This window comes from Esox lucius, chromosome 9, assembly GCF_011004845.1.
Source record: "Esox lucius isolate fEsoLuc1 chromosome 9, fEsoLuc1.pri, whole genome shotgun sequence".
Taxonomy (NCBI): Eukaryota; Metazoa; Chordata; class Actinopteri; order Esociformes; family Esocidae; genus Esox; species Esox lucius.
In genome coordinates, this window is record NC_047577.1 from 16,925,028 (window position 1) to 16,947,466 (window position 22,439).

Consider the following 22,439-nt stretch of genomic DNA (forward strand, 5'->3'; position numbering starts at 1 on the left):
TGGAGATCCATGTATCCGTACCACTGGTTAAAGAGAGGACGGTGAGAGGAGAGGAAAGAAAACAAGCCGGCAGTATGGCAGTAATCACGGACTGGCTGTCAGGGCTGCTGCCCATGATGGCGGGTCAAGGTGTCTGGGTAAGTGAAACAGATTGCATTCCGCGGAGCCGTCCGGTTTCCACTAAGAGATGCAGCTAAACACAAACATGCACTTATACATGCACAAACCCACACGCCAAAAGAATCTATGATCCTGCTGTAGAGTCCAGAGTGGCATCCCACTGTAAATTATGGATGCGGATATAGTAGTGTAGCACAGTATACAGTACCAGGCAAATATTTGGAGACACTTAATGGGTGCTGGTACTGTACGTTAGTGTTGTGCGTTAGTGTTGTTCCGTATAATGTCTTGGTGTGCTATGTGCCGAAACCTATTCTGACCCTTGTGTTAAATTGCTCTATAACTATTACATGTCCATTACTGATATCTTCTATTCCCAATCTGCTCTGGCATCTTTCTCACCTGACCTCATAATCCCATCCAATTCCAGGCCTGTGGAGGATGGCCCACACTGAATAACCTTATGAGCTTCCCCGATCATTGGGATTGGGAGGGAAAACGGCTTTTTATCTTTATGAGCCTTGAATTCCACGAGGATCAGAGAGAGTGGAAGAGGAGAAGGTGAGGGCGCAGGTTATCTATAAAGGGCTGTGGCTAATAGTGTTGTGTGCGCCAGGAGCTGGAGACTTCAGACGTGTCAGTTCCTGAGACTACTGTGTTATTAGATGTTCCCAAGGATATGAGTAATGGAGAAAGGAGAGGAGTGGAGAGTTGTTTGTTGGGGGGGGGGGGGGGGCTTTTTGTGCCCTCTTTCACTTGGTCTCTCCTTATTGCTTATTGAAATGTAATGTATTCAACATGTACATTGTCATGCAGTAAATAATTGTCAAATCAAGTAATTCTGTTTTCTACCTGTCTGAATTCTACCTGTTTCCCCCTCCGATGCCTAGTTTTCCAACCTGTTGCTCCATTGCAAAAGTTATCTTTCACTAATTCAACTAAAAATTAAATATTTCGGAAAACAAAGGATGCTGTTTTCCAGACTACAAATTATCCCCCAAGTTTTGTACATGCAGTTTGCGTTCTTAGGCCATATTTCAATGTAACAGTTTATATAAACTCCAGATAGAACACTAGCATGCAGTTTTACCCAACCAGGCATAAGTAATGTTGCAGCCAGCCAGTGTTACTTGCTGTCTCCCTCACTCCCTCTCCCTGAGTTCAGTGTCCAGGTATGATGGTACGTCCCTGTTACATCCAGCTAGACAACAACCCAGGGCAAGATGCTCTTCCTAACTGCCTTGGTCAGCTCCCCTCAGTCTTAGTAAGAATGCTCTACTAGGTGACTGTTTGGTATTTATGTTGTCATCAGCAGCTGAGGTGTAATGGACCCCTAGAGAAGAACACAATCCCTGCTGAGAATGAGGCAGTGATAAAAGAAGGCACATTTCTCGTCACTAAAGGAAGGTCAGCCATCAGAGGGAGACAAAGCACCATGGTAATCCATTCAGCTTTGCTAGAGATCTGCTCTCAACTAGTTGGACATTCTTGACTTTGATGACCATCCTGTTGATAACCACCCTGTTAATCTTGTTTAATTTTCCTCAAAACTTGACCCAATTAAAGGGCTTCGGGGACACTGTATGGCTTTCTGACTTGATTATTCAACAGAGGGATTGAAAGGTAATGGTTGGTGGTGATAATGAGGATGACGATAACAAAGATTATGATGATAAACGGGATGATATTAGAGTGATAATGAGAATGATGGTGGTAATGACGATGATAAGGGTAATAATAAAGATGATAATGAGAATGATGGAGTTAATAATGCTAATGAGGATGATGTGATCATGATTATGCTAATAAGGATATTTGCAAGGCTGATTTGATAATGGGGATGAAGATGATGACCAAGCAGGGAGGTTAGGGCTGCTTCTCAGAACCTTGCTGTGATGGTGGCATAATGTATCCTGTCAACTGGCTTCAAATACCTGGGGGGAGGTTTTCAGTGGTAACTCAATCAGCCAAAACAGTTCTGTCTTTTTCATTGGAATCTCTTCTAAATTAAAAGGTTATGGGTCCATCTAGTGGCTGCAAAGAAACAGGCACGCATAAAGGTGTCAAACAATTGACTCTCAAGAGTTTTACTCACACCAGCTTGATATGGATGTTGATATATACCATGGAACTGTTCTTGTGCAAGATACACGGCGGAGTGCCTGGACACAGCACTGTGCCATGATATATTGTTAATCACAAACGCCTGAGATACCTTACTACTCTTATTAACCAGTTAGCAACTGAGTAAAAAGTGATGCGATGTCATACCGTTGGTATACGGTCTCATATTAAACGGCTATCAGCCAATCAGCATTCAGACCACCTAGTTTATAAATGGGTGTATATACAGCTCCGGAAAATTAATAATTTTCAACCCGACGAAACTCTTATTATGAAGGATTCCAGAAACGTGTGACGTTCTCTTTTTGTAGCTCTAATGGTATGGGCGGAGTAATATACTACGGTGTGTAGAATATTTTTTGCGTAATAGCAAGTGTACAGTATTTTATAATGTATTGCATTGAGGGCTAAGGAGGGCGTGGAAAATAGTGTTGCTGGATGTAGCACACAGTTCCCTTCCAAAACTAATTTAATGTACGTAGCCACTCTCCTGAGTATTTGTTATAATGCGTGTTAATGTTTTTTGCGCAATAAGACAATATTCTATATACAGTGATTTGCGTTAGCTGTATTTATTTTAACTATGATTTTGTAAAACACCATGCAAATGGAAATCAAATATGAGCCCTTGAGTAAACGTGTAAACGTACAGTTTTTAGGCACTTTTCGAGTACTACATCGCGAAGTTTTATTGTGAAATGTTTTTTAAAAAAAAACTGTGACCCGGAAGTGGTTTTTTATTGTCGACGACCCTTATGTATAAGAAGGGACTGGGGCAGCTTCTGAACATTTAAGCCATCACATGAATTTTACTGATGGACAGAATATTTCCCCAGTTGTTGCAGTGGCCGGCTGAGAGACTTGCAGCGTTCAGGTTTGTGTCGGTATGTACCTTACAACTTCAGCTTTCGTCTTTCTGCTTGAAGTCGTACTGGTAGCATAGCTAGTTTATTTAACAAATGATTGTCAACTCCTATAATTTACAGCTAAACGTCTTCTTCAAAGTTACAGTCGATGTATTTTATATGTGGGGGGGGGGGGGAAATGGCAACGCTTACGTTACCGTGTTATTTTTGTAATTTTATTTTGTCACGTGTTGTGAAATGAGAAGTTTTCAAAGATGGCGCGGGCATAAATCCTGTGTTTGCTTTGCCTTTTGTTCTAAGCCTTGCTGCGACTTCAGTAGTTGTTCAAGTGGATGGGATTAATAGGACCGTCTTTAACGACGTGTGTTAGGATTTGATCTGATCAAGTTAATCTACTCCATTTATTTCGAATTGAGATCTTAGCTTTAATCAGCATGTAATCTGTGATTCCAGAACAGATCTTTGATCTTGGTTTTCACAATGATGAACGTAAGGAATTCAGAAGTAGGCCCTACAGAAAAGCCTATTTTTGATAAGGCCAAGCTATGCAAACCTGTTTTTTCAGGTCTAACGTAAGACTTTGAACGTTCTAGGGCAATGACAGTATAAAAACATGCCATTCAGTTTTAGCGATCTTGTTGATGATATAATCAACATCGGAAAACTAGGTTTAAAAATGTCGCTACTTGACAATCAAGAAGCTAGAGCAGCGATTGATTTTGCTCTTCTCAAATAAATAAATTAATGCTTTGATGTGCAGATTGGTTCCAAAATGTGTTTAATCAGATCAGATATCCTACCCATGATAACTGAGAAATATGGTGGCTTTAGTCACTAAAAACATGATGGCCCTTGTGACTCTGTGTGACTGAGGGATGCTGTCCAAGAATAGAGATGCGTATTGGAAGGAAATCCTGATTTATTTCAAACCTTTCTAGTCATCATAGGAGAAATGAAGTCCCCCATATCTCAGTCCAGCGCAAACAGACTTAATGGTGTTTTATAGTGCTCCTGGGGGTTGACTCCAAGATGCCATTTATTTTACAAGGGAATAAACGGGTGATGGTATTATGCTTTTTAGCCGTCACTGCAGATTTGGAGTTTCAACCATTTAAAGCAGAATTCAGAGCGCTGGGTTGGATTTTTTTAATGCAAATCACGATGCCCCTCTGTAGAGCCTTAACTTAGAAGGAAAAATGTGTTAGACATGGAAATAAGACACAAACCCCTTGGTAACAAGTCCGGGGAATGGCAGGAGGATGGGCGAAACCTTGTTGACCCAAATGTGCGCTTGTTTATTTACCATGCTCACCTTGTGGACACACGCAGACTTTTTCTGAGCTGACAAATGCACATTTTTTTGGTTGCTCCTAGCCCTTCCTGAGAGTACAGGTGCAGATTTCATTTTCCAACAGGACTTGGCACCTGCACACAGTGCCAACGGTACCAGTACCTGGTTTAAGGACCATGGTATCCCTGTTCTTAATTGGCCAGCAAACTCACCTGACCTTAACCCTATAGAAAATCTGAGGTATTTTGAAGAGGAAGATGTGATATGACAGACCCAACAATGCAGAAGAGCTGAAGGCCACTATCAGAGCAACCTGGGCTCTCATAACACCTGAGCAGTGCCACAGACCGATCGACTCCATGCCACGCCGCATTGCTGCAGTAATTCAGGCAAAAGGAGCCCCAACTAAGTATTGAATGCTGTACATGCTCATACTTTTCAGTTGGCAGTATTGGTCTTAAGTAATATTCAAAATTTCTGAGATACTGAATTTGGGATTTTCATTAGTTGTCAGTTATAATCATCACAATTAAAATAAATAAACATTTGATATATATTAGTCTGTGCAATGAATATAATATACAAGTTTCACCTTTTGAATGGAATTACTGAAATCAACTTTTTGATGATATTCTAATTTTATGACCAGCACCTGTGTGTTATATGACGCTGCCAATCAACTTTAACAGCAAGAAGGAATCATTAAAATGTTTTGTTTTCCATTACTTAGTTAGGGTTTGTGGTCCAGAGTGGTGTTGGAGTGTTTAAGACCAGGGTTGTTCAACGCTACACTTTGATGCCGGTTCGGGTCCATCTTTTCACGGCAACACTAATATTGGTCTTATTTAGACCTGGGACTTCAGGTGGGTGCCATTAATGAGATTAATTGCAGGCTCCGGGCTTCATAGTGTAGTGTTTCTTAATTATGGTCCTGGGGACCCCAAGGTGTGCATGTTTTTGTTGTAGCCCTCGATTGATGTAATCAACCTATCAAGTCTTTTATTTGACTGAAGTGTTAGTGCTGGGCCAAAAACAAAATCAGCAGGACCAAGATTGAGAGACAGTGTCATGGGGTAAGACAGTGGTTCCCAACTACGGTCCTCAAGTACCCCCAACAGTACACATTTTCATTGTAGCCCCAGCCAAGCACACAGCTGATTCAACTTGTCAACTAATTATCAGGCTTGAATTAGGTGTGCTTGTCCAGGGCTACAACAAAAATGTGTGCTGTTGGAGGTACTTCAGGACCGGAGTTGGGAACCTCTGGGGTAAGAGTTCAATTAAAATTGTAACCCATGCTTTAGACCAGGGGTGTCAAACCGGTTCCACGGAGGGCTGAGTGTCTGCAGGTCTTTGGGTTTTCCTTTAAATTGGTTCCCATTTCAGACCTAAACAACCAGGTGGGGGTAGAAACTAACCAATTAGTGAACTAATTAATCAATCAGGTACAAGGTGAGAGCGAAAACCTGCAGACACTCGGCCCTCCGTGGAACCGGTTTGACACCTGTGCTTTAGACGTTCAACTTCAGGGCTATTCAAATCCAGTCCAGGAGGCCTGAAATACTTCTGGTTTTTGGTTCTACCTACTAGTTTATTGCCTTCACCTGGCATCTCAGGTCTAAATCAGTCCCATATTGTTAGAGGATAAAGCCAGGAATGTTTCGGCCCTCAAGGGCTGGAATTGAATAGCTCTGTACTACTTTCAATTTTTTTTTAGTCTCTCTTTTTTGGAAACTGCCCTTTTACTGTGTGCTTATATGCATAAAGGTGTATAAGAGACAGTATTCAATGATGTTGTGTGTCAAATGTGAGTAACGTTCAGTCTATTTTTTTGGATGATCTAATTAAGTCAGTGTTTCTTAATCTTGGTCCTGAAGACTCCAAAGGGTGCAAGTTTTTGTTTTACTACATGCACGTACAAATGTGCAAAGAACCAATGTTTACCTTGCAGATGGTAACTTATGAGCAGGCCATAACAACAAATGGGTGCTGAACCTCTAAATCAGTGGTTTTCAAACCTCTCCTATGAGGAACCCCAGACCTTCTACATCACAGGTGTCGAACCGGTTCCACAAAGGGCCGAGTGTCTGCAGGTTTTTGGTTTTTCCTATAAATTGGTTCCTAGTTCATACCTACACAACCAGGTGAGGGTAGAAACTAACCAATCAAGTACAAGGAGAGAGCAAAAACCTGCAGACACTCGGCCCTCCGTGTAACCGGTTTGACACCTCTGTTCTACATCTTTGCTGTAGCTCTGAACTGGCACAGCAGATTCACTAAGGGCTTTAGGATTGGTAGACAAGTTGAATCAGGTGTGCTAGCTCTGGAATAGTTAATATGACCGAACTGGCTTTGGTCTCTAGGAGAGGTTTGAAAACCACCGCTCTACCAGGACATTCAACCTCCTACCTCATCTGGTGCATTGTTAAATAGGCCTCCTTTACTTGACAAGTTGGGTTATTTCTGATTGCCTACATAAAATAGGCTACTACCTATTTTACAGTATCCATCTTAATTGCTTTTTTTTTTTTTACTGGCTAGTTGTTAGTGATTGAAGCTGGTAATAGTCCATAGAGAAATGTGTAAAGAAAATGAAGTCTGTTAAATTGTTGCTTCATCTCCACAGTCAAGTCCTTCACTGAAATGCTTCTTGATCTCCCATGTTTTCTGCCTGTAGTGCATATCCCAACCAGTCAGATGTTCTTGACTGGGGACAATGAGCCTAATTGCATGATGACAGTGCTGGGGCTGTGACAGAAATGGATTGATTTACTGGTTTACTAGGTAAGTAGTGTCATTGCCCCATAGGGTTCATGTCCTAAATTGTATCCTTCATGTCCTATTTAGTTTCCTTTTGACCAGGGTCTATGGGGACCTGTGTGACTGGTCAGCGGTGGACTATACACAGTGAATAGTGGGTCATTTGAGATGTTAGTGTTCTGGTACTGGACAGGTACTGCAGTGTCGCCGTCATGGCCATATTCTGCAGTGTGTCTTGTTGTACCTACACTATAACAGGGGCTCTCTGGAGTCTGGCCTGGCAGTTGCAGGTGTGAGCATGTATACAGCAGTTTGATGTTCATGTATGATACTGCAAACAAACTTCCTCCTTTATGTCAAATGATTTAGATATTTCCAATGTGATAATTGGCTTTGTCAACGGTTTAATTGGAAAAGGGAATACTCTACTAAATCATACCCCAATGTTAGTGAATCTAAGCTAGTATCAGTTCTGTATTTGTCAGATTGTGAATGTTTGAGCAATTTGGATTTTAATAGATGTTTCCGCTGAGTCCCTTCATGTTTTGTTTGGTTCCTGGCGTAAACTGTTTCTGACCCAACATTTTGCCACTGATTGAGTACGCCCGGGTTTAGTAGATTAGCGCCAGAATCATGTCGTCATTGTTGGTAATTCTACTCCTTTCGCTTCAGAGGACAACTCATGAGGGACGGCTCAAACATCGTTAGACTAAAGTGACACTCAAATGAATCTGGCTCATTCCAATGTTAAACTGTCCCCCTGAAACCCTTAACTTTGATATTCTGTCTCTAAGGGTGCCGTGTGTCCTGGGTGCCCTTGATCACATGGGGGCGGGGCGCGCCACTGATTCGGTTTGTGCCGTAGCAAGTCATGGATCCCTCATCCCTGCTGTAACTGACTCCCTGGGTAAGTATGCTTCATGGTTTGTCCTGGATGCATGTCCAAAATCGCATCCTATTTAGTTTCCTTTTGACCAGGGTCTATGGGGACCTGTGTGACTGGTCAGCGGTGGACTATACACAGTGAATAGCGGGTCATTTGAGATGTAGTGTTCTGGTACTGGACAGGTACTGCAGTGTCGCCGTCATGGCCATATTCTGCAGTGTGTCTTGTTGTACCTACACTATAACAGGGGCTCTGTGGAGTCTGGCCTGGCAGTTGCAGGTGTGAGCATGTATACAGCAGTTTGATGTTCATGTATGATACTGCAAACATTTGCTTTAAAAAAATAAAATAAAATGGGTTCCTTTTGGAATGTCTTATTCTTTTAGCTGTTTTCAGGCTTTCCCCGTCTGTTTGCATTTGCTGATTGTACCCAACACTTTCAACGCCACGTTGTGTACAGACTTGTTTATGCCCCCATCTGTTTGAAATCCCAAGGTGGATCTTGGCACCTTGCTTTACACCACTGGCTGGTTCTGAAGACTTGGACCGGATGAGTAAAGAAACGGACCCGGAGTAACCGCTCATGTTTTGGCTCATGGCTATACTGTAGTTTCAATGTTCTTGTCAACCAAATACTTAATAAAAATCTGTGCGTTAAAGTTCTTGTCTACTTTGTGAATGGGACTGTGGAAAGCTGCACTGCAACCATGCATATCTTTCATTCATGATGGCGTGTCATTACAATGACCTTGCCTGGTGTTAGGTGACAACTTGTCTCACAGCCAATTTACACATTCATTGGAGTGTATTTCTGGAACATGTTCTCTTGGTGGTGGGAATGAATAAATGCACTTCTCAAAGTTGAGGATTTGTCTTACATGTCTGCATTTTATTTGTCAATAACAGCTGTCAACTCAATGTAAACCTGTTCATTGATTTCTCTCAAAGGTAATTGGCTTGGTTCAGGTATTTGACCAGTCTACTGTGGTTTGGCCTGGTAATTGTAGCTGTAAAACCTATTCCAGGTTGGTGGCACGTCATGTTTCCCTTTGAAACTTATTCTATCCATGTTAGCAGCGGCCGCCAGAAGTTCCGATCTATTGCATGGTTGTGTGCGGACAAGATACTCCGGCCTCGTGCTTCTGCTTATGGCCAGAACGCCCTCGTAACAGTTATGAAATATAAGCCTAAATCCCAATGTTTCACACACACGTGCCCTGATGGGAGGGGTTGTGATAGGTCCTCACATGGACTTCCCAGAGGATTATCTTTAAGATAAGTCGTGGATTATGCTTGGCTGTAATATTTCTGCAGGCAATACGTGCGTTATTCCCTTACCATGTGAAATTGGTTCAAATATTAACGCAATTCTCGTTTTAATGAATGTTACGCGGCTGGGATCAACTGTTGCCTTCTGTGACAGGACGCTGCCCTAGAAAGGGTTTATTAGCTTTTAAAAGAATGTGCAATTACCAGCCGCCCTCTTAATGTGGGTACCACTGTGTCGCAACACTCCCAACTGTGCCTTAATATCCTGCATCTATGATATCGACAACCACCAAAACTGAGTTAGTGCAATGTTCCCGTCTCCATGACCGCTGAGTGAAGAGGATGTGGCTCTGATGGCACTGGATATTAGTAGGGATAAATTAGTTGAAGATGTCATTAACATTTTGGTAGGACTACATTTCAATGTTTTTGAACATAGTCGAGGCAGGTTAACTAGAGCGTGCAAAAGAAAAGTGTATTTTTAGACGAGCTGGAAAATATGAAACCATGTTAAAATGGTTGTTCATGCACCGTGAGATTTTGGTGTAAGGTGTATTAGTGATTAAATGTTTAATGGGATGCATCTTATTGAAAATGCTTGAACTCCACGCAACTATATGTCACATTTTTCTAAAGATTTTTGCAATGGCAATTCAATAGAGGCGGTCATATGAGAATGAAAGTATGTACATTACCCAGCTGATTTAATTTAAATGGGTGACGCTCTTATTGGACATATGTGAGATTAAGGGATTTATACAATATTGAAGATCAGAATTTGGCAAATATTTAATAAATATTGTGGCAGAACTTAGGGATAGCTATACACATTATCCTCCGTTTCATCACAGCATTAATATCAAAAGCCGGTTGCGTGAAGTTCATTATCAAACAGATGGGCATCATCAGTTTGAGAACAACGCAGACTGGCCGACGGTAATCCAGCTGTCCAGCTGGCTCATAAACCACCGTGGCATGGGTTCGATCCTGACCAACTATAAGGATTCAGCACGCTATCTCTGTCTTTTTTCCTTTAAATTATGAAACACGCACAAAAATAAAAATGAAGAATAATACATTTGGGTCTCAGTCCATTGTACCATGTACCATGGGGTTGACAGGGTAAAGACAATTTTAGGATTGCATTTATATGTCCAAGAAAAAAGGCTTTTTCTAGCGTTTAGGTAATTTTATGTACATTACGCCTAATCTTGAAAAGCTTACCACACGAATAACTGAAATGACACATTGAAATACAATAAAACAGACCTTAATTGAAGTAACTACAAAATATTTTTGTAATGTGAGGATAATTACAGTTCCCAAACTTTCTAGTGGAACATATTCCGAACTTGAATGCAAACAAACAATTAACATCCAGGCCAATACTGAAACTCGAATTGTAGGCCAGACTTTCAAAACAATAAATTCATTAAACAAAATTAACTACTTGCATCATATAAGTTCTATATGTAAAGTTATGTAAATTATTTGACAATGGCCCAATAAATATTAATTACAATCTATAAATATGAACGGTTATGGTTAACCATCTTACATATTTGTTTTTACTACAATGATAAAACCACACGAGGAAAAGGAACATGCAACAGCATGTGCCTCATTCTTTTTCCCGAAAATGATTTTCCCTTAAATGACCAATTCAGAAAGAATTCCTGGCAAAAACGTGAATATGCAAAAACAAAAGGCTTCAAAATAAATACATTTGGTTTGACCAAGGGAGGCTGGCATATTTACCTACAGCCACAAGTGGTTGATATGTTTAGGAACCAGTTTTGCTTCATAACAGGCATTCTTTGGAAAGCTGAATTCTGAATATCAGTTTCATATATACAGAACTTTGTAAATAAAATCTAATGGATCTTGGATAAAGTAGCCTATTGGTTAAAATTGCTGGATCAGAATTGGGCTGCCTTTGTAAATGTATGGATACAAACGACTGCTCTTGAATGCAAACAATAGTCTAGGCTGTAGGGCCTAAGCCAAAGAGGAAATAGTTCCAGTGGAATCGACTTGCCCAATGATGATATTGAATAGAGGTTATGCATAGAACATGAGGTTATGCTTAAAGCTTTCTCTCCCAAGAATAATATTAAAAACAGCGTTGGCCTCATCTGGTTTTGGATTGGGCCCCGGCCCAATTTAATCCCTGATTGTAACCAAAGACAAAACTTGCAGGACTAAATCAGGACTAAATCTTTCGGAAGCCAGGTCCTGTTGATATCCCTGCTAAAGCAATTATTACTCTGAGACCAGTGGCTTAACTATCAGGAGTGCTTGAGGTGCGGTTGCACCTGGGCCGGCAGTGGGTCAGGGGTCCGTGCTCGGCCCCTATCATAAAGGGAAGCTATGTTGTATTTTTATGTTACATCTTGTGTTTCTATCTCTAACGTCTATTCTGTTATCACAATCAGACGGGCGATGATAGCGTTATTTACGTAAAGACCGGCTTCACATGCGTATATATCACTCCTAAAGTTTTGTTACGGGGGGGGGGGGGGCACATCTTGCAACCGTTCCCGGCGTCACCGCGCTACGCCAGTGAATCTTGCATGCTACGTAGGAGTCGCTTGTGCGAAGGTTGGAAAAGCAGTGGAGGAAATGCGCCATACCGTACTCTGACCACAATGCGGCACTGCTACGCTCTGCAGTACCAGGAGGGGAGGCGCTTTAACTGTCAAAGACAGAGGAAGCGGGAGGAGAGTAGGCTGCTCATTCATCCTTTGCTCTCTCCCAAACAAACCTTCAGTTGCCTGTCTTTATTAGTTCTCCTGCTGCGTCGAGAATCTTTTCGCTGTACAGAACTAATTCAGATAATGTTGTTAGTGATGTTTTTTTTAAAAAGCTCTTTGTCGCTAAGGTTATCATGAAATTAGTTGGTGACCGGGCTAAAAAAATAACGAATGCAGCTAGCTAGCTAACGTTCAGTACTGGTTTGTCATCTCAGACCGGCAACAAGGAGACTATGTTATGGATTATCAACTGACTTCAATGCTCTATCCTGACTAAACGAGGAGTCTTATATTGGTGCAAGCTGACAGTTGTTCAAGAAAATCAATTCAGTCATTGTTGGTAAGTGTCATTTATAATTATACAGTACAAGTGGGATTATTGCCACTTGACTTACATGATTACAGTTCACTGCTCGAATTTTGATCAGTTAAGGATGTTAAAAAGCTTAAACTACCGTAATATTTAATAAGATATAGATGTATACAATAAACACCGATATGTATGTTATATGTTTATACCTAATGCGACTTGTGCGCGTGCGCCCCCCCCATTTTTAGGACAAAAATGCACCAATATCTACTGTCATTACATTATACCGTGAAAAATTGTGAAAAGTCAGGACATTTTCAAAATGTTTTGATAGACTTATGGGTTAGGTTAAGGATCTGGCTTAGTCGTAAATGTTTGCGTTGTGTGTGGTGCTGCGGCTCTGAGAGATCTTGATTTTCTGAATGGTTCAGCAAGTACTGTACGATTTTGATTGGCTTATTTTTTCATAAGCCACAGTATCATACAATACTACAAAAGTATTATATGGTTTACTTCAGCGCTGTCGGACACGATGTTGTAAAGACAATTAGTTATATCTGATACATATGTCACCTGTTCTTTCCGAGCTAATTTGCATTTTTTTGTTCAACAGGCAAGCACCTCTCTCTAAAAAATGACGGTAAAAATTGTTCACGTATTTTTAGTTGCAGTTTACTTTTGGATAGTTGCCGCTTGTGACGATGGTGACGACTGTAGCATAGTATAGAATCCCAAGCTGTTGCTGTTCTCATGTTATGCCACATTCTGACAGTGATAGCGGGAGGGCAACAGCCTGGCATTCATGTTAGCATAGTTGGTGTTTTGGTTGAATAGTCCCATATCCCTTGGAGCGATGGAGCGTTGTGCGGTTTAGTGTCAACACGCCTATTACAATATTCCTTCCTTGGGGCATAGCTGCTGAAAGCTTCATGCAACACTTACAGTACTGTTCAGGGACATGTATCTGCATGTCAGATTGAACATACGGCGTGAACATGCCGCTACAGGCACGGAACGGAACGTTCTGAACGTCGTTATTTGGTAAGGTTAGGCTAGTGCTCCACCCAGCTTGTCCTTGTATCGGAACAGGTGTGCAGCACAAACGACAGTAACAATTGTCATTAAAAAAGCGCCTGTACTGCCAATTTAATTTTCTCGATACAAAATGATATCGATATATTTGGTGTGTGGCCTTGTATATCGATAAATGTTAGTGCCATGTATGGGAGAAGCATATTTTTCAGTGAAACAAAAATATTACGAGCAACCAATCTGGTGAATGGAAGATTCTGAACCTAAGATGTTCTTGACAAATGTATTGAGGTTACCACAGCACTAGAAAAGGGTAGTGACAACCCAAGAAAACCTATAATAATATAGATCTGTAAACCGTTTGCCAAACCTAAATGTATAGATTGACATGAATGCAAGGACAGCAAAAAGACAACTACCGGAAACCAACTGAGATTCATCCAAGGAAAACCTAGTCACTGATGGATTCAGGAGCCCATATTAGGATGTTGGCCAGAATATGTTGTGAAGATGGATAAAATCACATAACAGTGTGGGTGCAGCCAATGCTTAATTAATGCATTGTGCTCACCTGACATTAATATGGCAACCAAATTAAATAGTGGACAACAGACCCGCCACTTTCAAAATGTGGAACCCTTGACTGAAAATGATTCCCTCAGTGTGCACAGAAATCTTGGCACACTGCTGTCACCAATTCGTTTTTATATTGTGATTTATTTAATAATTGTTTTGTCTTTAACGAGCACTAATGTAAATTATTCTGCATGTTATAAATGTAATGAAATAATCTCTATATATCTAAATTATAAGTTTATTTCAAGTAAATGCTGAGTACATTCACAATTGTTTTGAAATGCATAAAAGGTACATAACAAATCTAGCAGCTGGTCAGATTTGTTTTACCAGCCAAAATACCCAATTCTTTTCTCGTAATTTATAAATTAAATATACTCTTACTTGAGTTTACAGTATTTATTTTGTCCCAGTAAGTGTCTTGCTCTGCACTGAGGCCTGTGTGACCACCCACCAGCATAGCTGGTGAAAGAAATATCTTACCCTCTCATGCCAAAATGTACTCCAGGTGTTAATTTTAGGCCCTGGTAACCATGCCAACCACTGCAGTTTTTGCAAGTAAGATAAGAATATTATCAATTTTCTCTGTAATGTGATGTTAGTGAACCGTGGTGCTGGTTTTCACAGTAGCCTATTGGCAGTGTGTCTTTCTGTACCCAAATACTTGCTCCATTGCATGTTGGTGTATGTAGTCCACACACCTGATGAATGACATCTGATGAAGTCCAGCCCATTCTCCTCTATGTCCAGCCCTTAGGTTAAATCTCTGCTCGTTTTTATAACGGATAACTCTAATTTGGATGTTTTCCGTGTGTTCAGGTTGTCAGCCCCACTGTCGTTCCCAGGATGGTGCAGAAGTACCAGTCGCCTGTCCGGGTGTACAAGCAGCCCTTTGAGCTGGTGATGGCGGTAAGTGTCCCAGTACTTTGTACTCTGCTCAGCTACCTCCGCTAACACTCTTATGTCAAAATGATAAGCCGCTGTCCTGTAACGGTTGCCTGACTTAAGCTGGTGTTGAGAAGTTATTTCTTAAGACATTTTATCGGCTTGGACAGTCCTACCCCATGGTTGGCATAGACCCGGTCTAGTAAATGCACTTATGTTCTATAGCAATAATAAATCAGTGAAAAGGGTCTTGAATTTGCATGTGTTTAACTGCCATGGGGCTAAATGGGTTCCAGCCCTGAGGTGTGCAAAAGACATGGACCACCTTGCCGGAACGGTTGTGCCACTGCAGGATTGTGTTGCGTAAATATTCCGGTCAAAGACACAGGCGTTAATGACTGTTGTGTTATGGTAACGGGTCCAACCTGACGAAATGGTTGGTTAATGACATTAAACCAACCTTTTACCTGGCCTCACATTGACCTGATACCTCTGCATGCCTGCTGTGCACTGTTGTGTAGGGGTCTACCAAATGCACTTGACAAGCGGTGTCTTTCCCCACTCTCTACATGACAACGAAAAGTGCTGTGTTTAGACTGTGGGTGTCTTTCCCCACTCTCTACATGACAACGAAAAGTGCTGTGTTTAGACTGTGGGCGTCTTTCCCCACTCTCTACATGACAACGAAAAGTGCTGTGTTTAGACTGTGGGTGTCTTTCCCCACTCTCTACATGACAACGAAAAGTGCTGTGTTTAGACTGTGGGTGTCTTTCCCCACTCTCTACATGACAACGAAAAGTGCTGTGTTTAGACTGTGGGTGTCTTTCCCCACTCTCTACATGACAACGAAGAGGGCCTAACAGTGGTTCCACTTCACCTTGACCGTGTCTAGAAGGATTGTTTGATCATTTTGGTTAACCACCTCAATGGGTGCTGTTACCCAACTTCCCTTGGCAATCCATGTTGACTTAAATTCTTGTGACTATTTCTAGAAGACATGCATGCCTTAATGCCAACAAATGAAACCAAATAATCCCGATTTGTTGTTATCCATTTTGTGTTAAGAAGATATGCTGATTGTGGCATAGCATGCATGTTATATTGTTTTGAGCCTCAAATCTGCCTTCCTCTGTTAAAGCTATAGAGTAGAATCTCCTTAGCGATTGGCTGGACTGAGGGATGAAAGGTGGACACTGGACAGAGGGCTATAAATAGTCAGTTGGTGAAGGCAAGGGAAAGGGGAGGGAGAGTGAAATAGCAGTAGAACAGCACTCGGCTGCCTGAAGGGACTTTGTTATGGAGATGACCCCTCCTAAGGGGCAAGCAAGGCTGGGATGAGCGAGGCTGGGGGTCTGTCGGCCGGGGCTATAGCCAAAAGGGCGAAACTAAAAATGTCGGGGTGTCAAAGCAGAGGCTTATTTGGTAGGCAGCACTGTTGCCCAGCGGCTGCATCATGGTGCATCCAGCTGAGAGCCTATAACATGGTTTCTATATACCATACCGTGGCACACTGTCTTTTTCATTCAAATCCATCTCCAGAACCTTCTATTTAGACTCAAGGAATCCATAGAATAGACGCTGTTCACTATCCTACACTTATTTATTAGGATTAGTACATTTAGACCCACTAAATTGGCGGCTTCTGAAGCATTTTGAATAGACAGCGTTTCATTCATTCCCATCGTGAGGCTCACGATGGGGAACGGCCAGTACAAACAGAAGAACACGGACTGAATCAGGGCGTGGCTTCCTGAATTAGTCTAAGAGCGAGCGCTAATTTTAGTGTCCTTTTTCAGAACCTTTCGCTATGCTGCGTCAGGGCCCTTGCAGAACATGGCGCCCTCAATGCCCCCTCCCCCCCGTGAAATCCCAGCGCCACACGGCCCTTCAGCGTTTCTGTTTTCTCCCCGCCCCCAGCGTACACTTCCCCAAACAGCCCCGTAGGACTACCCAGCAAGGGGCCACGCAACCTTGGTGACACGTCATCCCGTGCTTGTTGAGTGTTTACACCTACTGTGTTTGTGTGTGTTTGTGCGTGCGTACGTGTGTGTGTGTTATTCTTTTTTTTTTTTTTATGTATCTGATATTATATAGTTCTTCCAGTTGGCCAAACCGCTTATCTGTGGGTTGTGTTATTAAAGGGATGCTGCATGTCTGTACACTCTCTAACACTCCTGTGTTTGGTGATCAGTCTTTGAAAAACACCCTCTAAGCCTCTTTGGAAGAAGAGATCTTGAGCGCGGTGCATTCCTCTGACGGGCTGACTTTACCCCTTTAAACACATTCCTGAGAAGAACTAGGCCTCCTACAGCCGCTTACGGTGCCTCAGCCAATGCTGGGATCGACGTGAAAAGTTTCCTCCCGCAGCGACTTTGTCATTAGGCTTGAAGAAGTTTAGGCTAGTCATCGATCCGTTCTTGCTCTCAGCGGTGTCTGTTCCTTTCAGAATAGTGGTATAAGCCTGGCTTTCACTTGGACAGTTTGAGAGTAGTGAGTTTTGAAGTATGCCGCATTATACAGCTTTTAAAAAGGATGAAAGCTGTTGGCTTAAGATCCAGGCCTGTCAGTTTATACTAACCCGATGGCTACATTGCTCCCAAATGTTCTACAGTTTGACTTCAATTTGTAGCACGCCAATGTGGCGCTGGTCGGGCCCCTCCTCGGAAACGGCGGAAACACTAAGAGCCATTGCAAGAAGATAAGGCGGCTATCTGGACAGATTAGAATGTGGTATCCAACCCTACTTCTCGTGAGTTGCATAATCACAAATTCCTGTTAGCAGCCTCAAGCCTTGTCACTGCGTCTCCTGATGAAGTGACTGGCCTTGCAGTCTGTGGATGACCACATCCCAGCCAAAGCCACAGGAAACAGAATTTCCCGTCTGACTAGATTGTCTCCACTCAACAGTATAAGGCCTTATTTCAGAAGTGGCGACTGTCAAACCAATGCTACAGCTAACTAGCAGGGATACAGTGATCTGAACACTTGCGTCCCTAATTGGGTTCCATGCATCCCGTCCGGCTTTGAGCCTTTGAATGCTTCTCTAGAGTACGGGGGTTGGGAGGAAATAAAAACAATGGCTAAAGAAACATGGCTGTTTGCAGGCCGTCACATCCCCTTCGGTCTCCCCTTCGGCTCCCTGGGCTCCGCTGCTGCAGTGCCTTCTCCGCAATAACAGGAAGGAACCCTGGTGTTGTTATTGCTGTTCGCGCACAGCGCCGCTCACTGAGCACACTAAATAGTGGTTCCCTTGTGGGGAGAGGAATGTTGAGACACCACCCCTGTTGATGTTGTTTCGCGTCGGAAGACTCCTGACACATGTCATCTACCAGTTTGAAGGCTGGGAGGAGAGCGTTCCCAAATAATGAATGTATAGATAATTGCCTTTGTGTAATTTCAGGTGAAGGGGGGAAACCCCCACATCTCCTCATACTCTGATAGTGTGGAGATGAATTTGCTTAGCGTGGTATGTAAAGGACACCCAAAGTGACGAGTTTAGGCACCACTCTGGCTGCACCACCTCAACACACACGTGCTAAATTAAAGTAAATGTATGTGTTCCCTGTGGAAAACCCACAGGCCATGTGAGGGACCAGCAGGTTATTTGGGGAGAGAACAGGAACATACTGTGCATTCAGAAAGTATTCAGACCCTTTCACCTTTTCCACATTTTCTTTTACTGTACAGCCTACATTCTAAAATGAATTTAATGAGAGTATTACATTATTTATTTTTTTTACATCAATTGCACACAATACCCCTTACCAAGCAAATTCATAAAAAAAAATATAATAGACAGAGATCATGTCCAATCAATTGAATGTGAATTAATTTGTATTAACGTATCAATGATGATCAGTGGAATTGTAGTGCATATATATATATATATATATATATACACTCACCTAAAGGATTATTAGGAACACCATACTAATACTGTTTTTGACCCCCCTTTGCCATCAGAACTGCCTTAATTCTACGTGGCATTGATTCAACAAGGTGCTGAAAGCATTCTTTAGAAATGTTGGCCCATATTGATAGGATAGCATCTTTCAGTATGGAGATTTGTGGGATGCACATCCAGGGCATGAAGCTCCCGTTCCACCACATCCCAAAGATGCTCTATTGGGTTGAGATCTGGTGACTGTGGGGGCCATTTCAGTACGGTGAACTCATTGTCATGTTCAAGAAACCAATTTGAAATTATTCGAGCTTTGTGACATGGTGCATTATCCTGCTGGAAGTAGCCATCAGAGGATGGGTACATGGTGGTCATAAAGGGATGGACATGGTCAGAAACAGTGTTCAGGTAGGCCGTGGCATTTAAACGATGCCCAATTGGCACTAAGGGGCCTAAATTCTGACTCTGCCATCTGAATGTCTCAACAGAAATCGAGACTCATCAGACCAGGCAACATTCTTCCAGTCTTCAACTGTCCAATTTTGGTGAGCTTGTGCAAATTGTAGCCTCTTTTTCCTATTTGTAGTGGAGATGAGTGGTACCCGGTGGGGTCTTCTGCTGTTGTAGCCCATCCCCCTCAAGGTTTTGCGTGTTGTGGCTTCACAAATGCTTTGCTGCATACCTCGGTTGTAACAAGTGATTATTTCAGTCAAAGTTGCTCTTCTATCAGCTTGAATCAGTTGGCCCATTCTCCTCTGACCTCTAGCATCAACAAGGCATTTTCGCCCACAGGACTGCCGCATACTGGATGTTTTTCCCTTTTCACACCATTCTTTGTAAACCCTAGAAATGGTTGTGCGTGAAAATCCCAGTAACTGAGCAGATTGTGAAATACTCAGACCGGCCCGTGTGGCACCAACAACCACGCTACGCTCAAGATTGCTTAAATCACCTTTCTTTCCCATTCTGACATTCAGTTTGAAGTTCAGGAGATTGTCTTGACCAGGACCACACCCCTAAATGCATTGAAGCAACTGCCATGTGATTGGTTGATTAAATAATTGCATTCCTAATAATCCTTTAGGTGAGTGTGTGTGTATATATATAACTTTCTGATTGAGTAACTCTTAAAAAAAAATGGGCGTGTCAGTCCTATCTTTAGGATTTCAACATGTTTGGTCTAGTTGTATTTCACAAAGCGTTTTAGCTTTAAAGAACCCTCCCCTATCAGCCAATCACTGTGGGCATAGTAAGTAAACCTGTTCATGGAACACGACATCATCCATAGCAACGGGGTCAACCCCGTCCTTTCTTTTAGCTTAAGAATTCTCCCCGTTCCTTAGTAAAAGTTGGTTTAAGCAGCTTTGTGAATAGGTTTTAAGAGGAAACTGTTGGCACAAAACATAAAATGTTTTGTGAATACAGCTTGTTAATACGGAATGTTAATGCTAGCGGGAGGGACCACTCATGGCATCCCATGACAGCCTGATGCACATATGGGCAGGGTCAGAGAGGTGAATTGGTATAGCTGTAAGCTTTTTGTGGCCAGTATGGCCATGCCGCGTGAACTAAGGTAATCTGCTAGGACAATGCCTTTCATGTTAAAGTTCAGGAACAAACAATGCCAGCGTGAAGTTGCTGCTGCCCCTCTGGGCCCCCTTGATGAACTGCAAATGTTCTCTTTTTAGTCATCCTCTTTGGGATGCACTCCTACTGATAGCTAGCTTTGCGCACGTACGGTGGCAGACAGCAGTGGGCCATCTCAGGGCAAGTCCTGTTCATATTTTAATAGGAATGTTTGGTTTCTTGGCATTGGCCGAGCATCTGTTTGGCTCAGACTGCTAATGCGATTTCCATGACACTAGTTAATTAAGTTGTTTTTCCACAAATTGATGTAATTGGATGGATAGTTGACACTTGGGGATAGCAGCACGCTACTACATGTATATTCCATTGAGTAAGGCCTGGGTTGGAGCTGTGGAGATCCAGAGCGATGCGGTGTAGGACCGCAGATGGAGACCCAGACACATGGAGCCTCCATAGTATGGTAACGCAAGGCTACCTCACCCCAATACAATACACCCTATACAATATTTAGTGTTCTGTGTAGCGGTTGAGTTGTTGCTTAAAGAAAACATTCTAGACATACAGAAACTGTGAAGATGTGTTTTCATCCAAGAGTGATAGAAGCCGCTTTTAATTAGTTTTTCCAGTTTGAGGCGAAGCCATTTGACGCGATGCTTTGAACCTTCGAACTCGACATTAAACTTGACACTTGAAAGGGAATCAGAAGGCTACGGCAAATTCTGTGTGGAATCTACACAAGGAATATTTTGTGGGAAGGCTTTGTCCAGGCCCATATACCGCGGATTACTGTGACCTTTGAAGCGGGAAGGGTTTAGATGTCACTCCAGAGATGACTGTGTTCATAACCAGCTTATGATGAGGAGAACTGCTACTCTAGGCTGTATTTCATTTCTTTCTCTCCCGCCTCCATGGACATGCTCTCCTTTTCACATTCTCTCTCTTTCTCCCCCCCCCCCCGTCTCTGCGTTGTTTCCATCCTCCTTCATTCTTTCCTTCCACTCCTCTTCCTCCCTCTCTCTGTGGGGTGTTGGGCATCTGAGGCTGTGCCAGCAGCGCAGTAGGTCTGTGTGTGAACAAGGCCTATGGCCAGCTTCATTAAATAGGCCTGCCTCGCTTCGGTGCCCCGCTGAGCTGGCATTGTAGAAATGGGCGAATTTCGCTGCGTTGATGTCAGCGATGAGCATCAGCCAAGGAACAATCACCTATTAAAACCGGAGACGATCACGCGAAACACATTTCGGCTAATGAAATCGTTGGCGGATCGTGTGAATTTCTGGCAATCAATCTGCTACACCTGGGTCTCTCTTTAATCTGTTACATTCAGCTGACACTCTTATCCGGGGCCACTTACAGTAGTGGGTGCATCCGTTTTCATACTGGGCCTCTGTTGAATCGGACCCACGACCTGGGAATTGCAAGCGAAGTGCTCTATCAACTGAGCTGCGGAGGACTAATGATATTAAGGAAAATGGAGATGAAGAGTGCGCCGGTCGGATTTACTTTCCCCTCATCTGCTCGACACAGTACCTCCCTGATTCACTCAAACTAGCGTAAATAGGTCACTAGCTACAGGTTTGTGTGTCAATCCGTTTACCTACATACACCGCCAAGTCCCCATGTCTTAACCAGGCGCTGGCCTACTTAGCTCTGGGTGTTGCCGTTTGGGCAGCTCTGGCTTGTCTTTGGTCCATTGTGAAAGGACAGCCCAGCGTGACTTTGTCCCATCCCCGACCACTCCCTGACCCACTTCCTGTCATCCTGCCTCCTTTTCTTCAGGCCCAAATGCTGTTGCCTGAAGCGCCATGGTTTAGCTTTTGATCTCCAGCTCTAGCTGTACTGTTGTTCTAGCTAATCTCCTTACAATCTCTTAGAGCCTGGGGACTGTAAATGTCCCACAATGCCTGGATTTTTGTACAGTAAGTGGGCAGAGGACAGCGCCTGCACTTCTGTGTTAGCCTAGCCTGCTAATGGCAATCTTTCAGTTCATTCTTTGCTACTGTTTAAAGTGAGAACTACTTGGCAGAGGTTTTTAGCCAAATCCAATAAGATAGCCAAGGCACACAGTATTTCCATTCCCTC

At 42.7% G+C, this 22,439-nt stretch overlaps 1 protein-coding gene and 1 non-coding gene across 7 annotated transcripts in view; both read left to right on the forward strand.

The window, feature by feature from the left end:
* Window positions 1-2,963: 2,963 nt before the first annotated feature.
* On the forward strand, window positions 2,964-8,706 carry LOC105008054. 3 transcript variants are annotated; one of them, XR_002197137.3, is made up of 5 exons: window positions 2,964-3,118; window positions 5,132-5,264; window positions 7,079-7,185; window positions 7,956-8,068; window positions 8,543-8,706. It is a non-coding gene; the product is annotated as an uncharacterized LOC105008054 (transcript). The 3 variants fall into 3 exon arrangements; XR_002197136.3 differs by having other exon boundaries at window positions 2,965-3,128; XR_828838.4 differs by lacking the exon at window positions 5,132-5,264 and having other exon boundaries at window positions 2,974-3,128.
* Window positions 8,707-12,004: 3,298 nt separating this feature from the next.
* Window positions 12,005-22,439, forward strand: part of si:dkey-237i9.1 (SEC14-like protein 1) — a 32,933-nt gene continuing 22,498 nt past the window's right edge. Inside the window, exons 1-3 of one of the 4 annotated variants that reach the window (XM_034294289.1) lie at window positions 12,005-12,409; window positions 12,993-13,019; window positions 14,807-14,896. In XM_034294289.1, the coding sequence (XP_034150180.1) occupies window positions 13,014-13,019; window positions 14,807-14,896 (96 nt within the window). In that variant the 5' untranslated portion in view covers window positions 12,005-12,409; window positions 12,993-13,013. Of the gene's footprint in view, window positions 12,410-12,992; window positions 13,020-13,233; window positions 13,421-14,806; window positions 14,897-22,439 lie in introns of those variants that run through there. The other 3 variants (XM_029122298.2, XM_020049911.3, XM_029122300.2) reach the window with 3 other exon arrangements.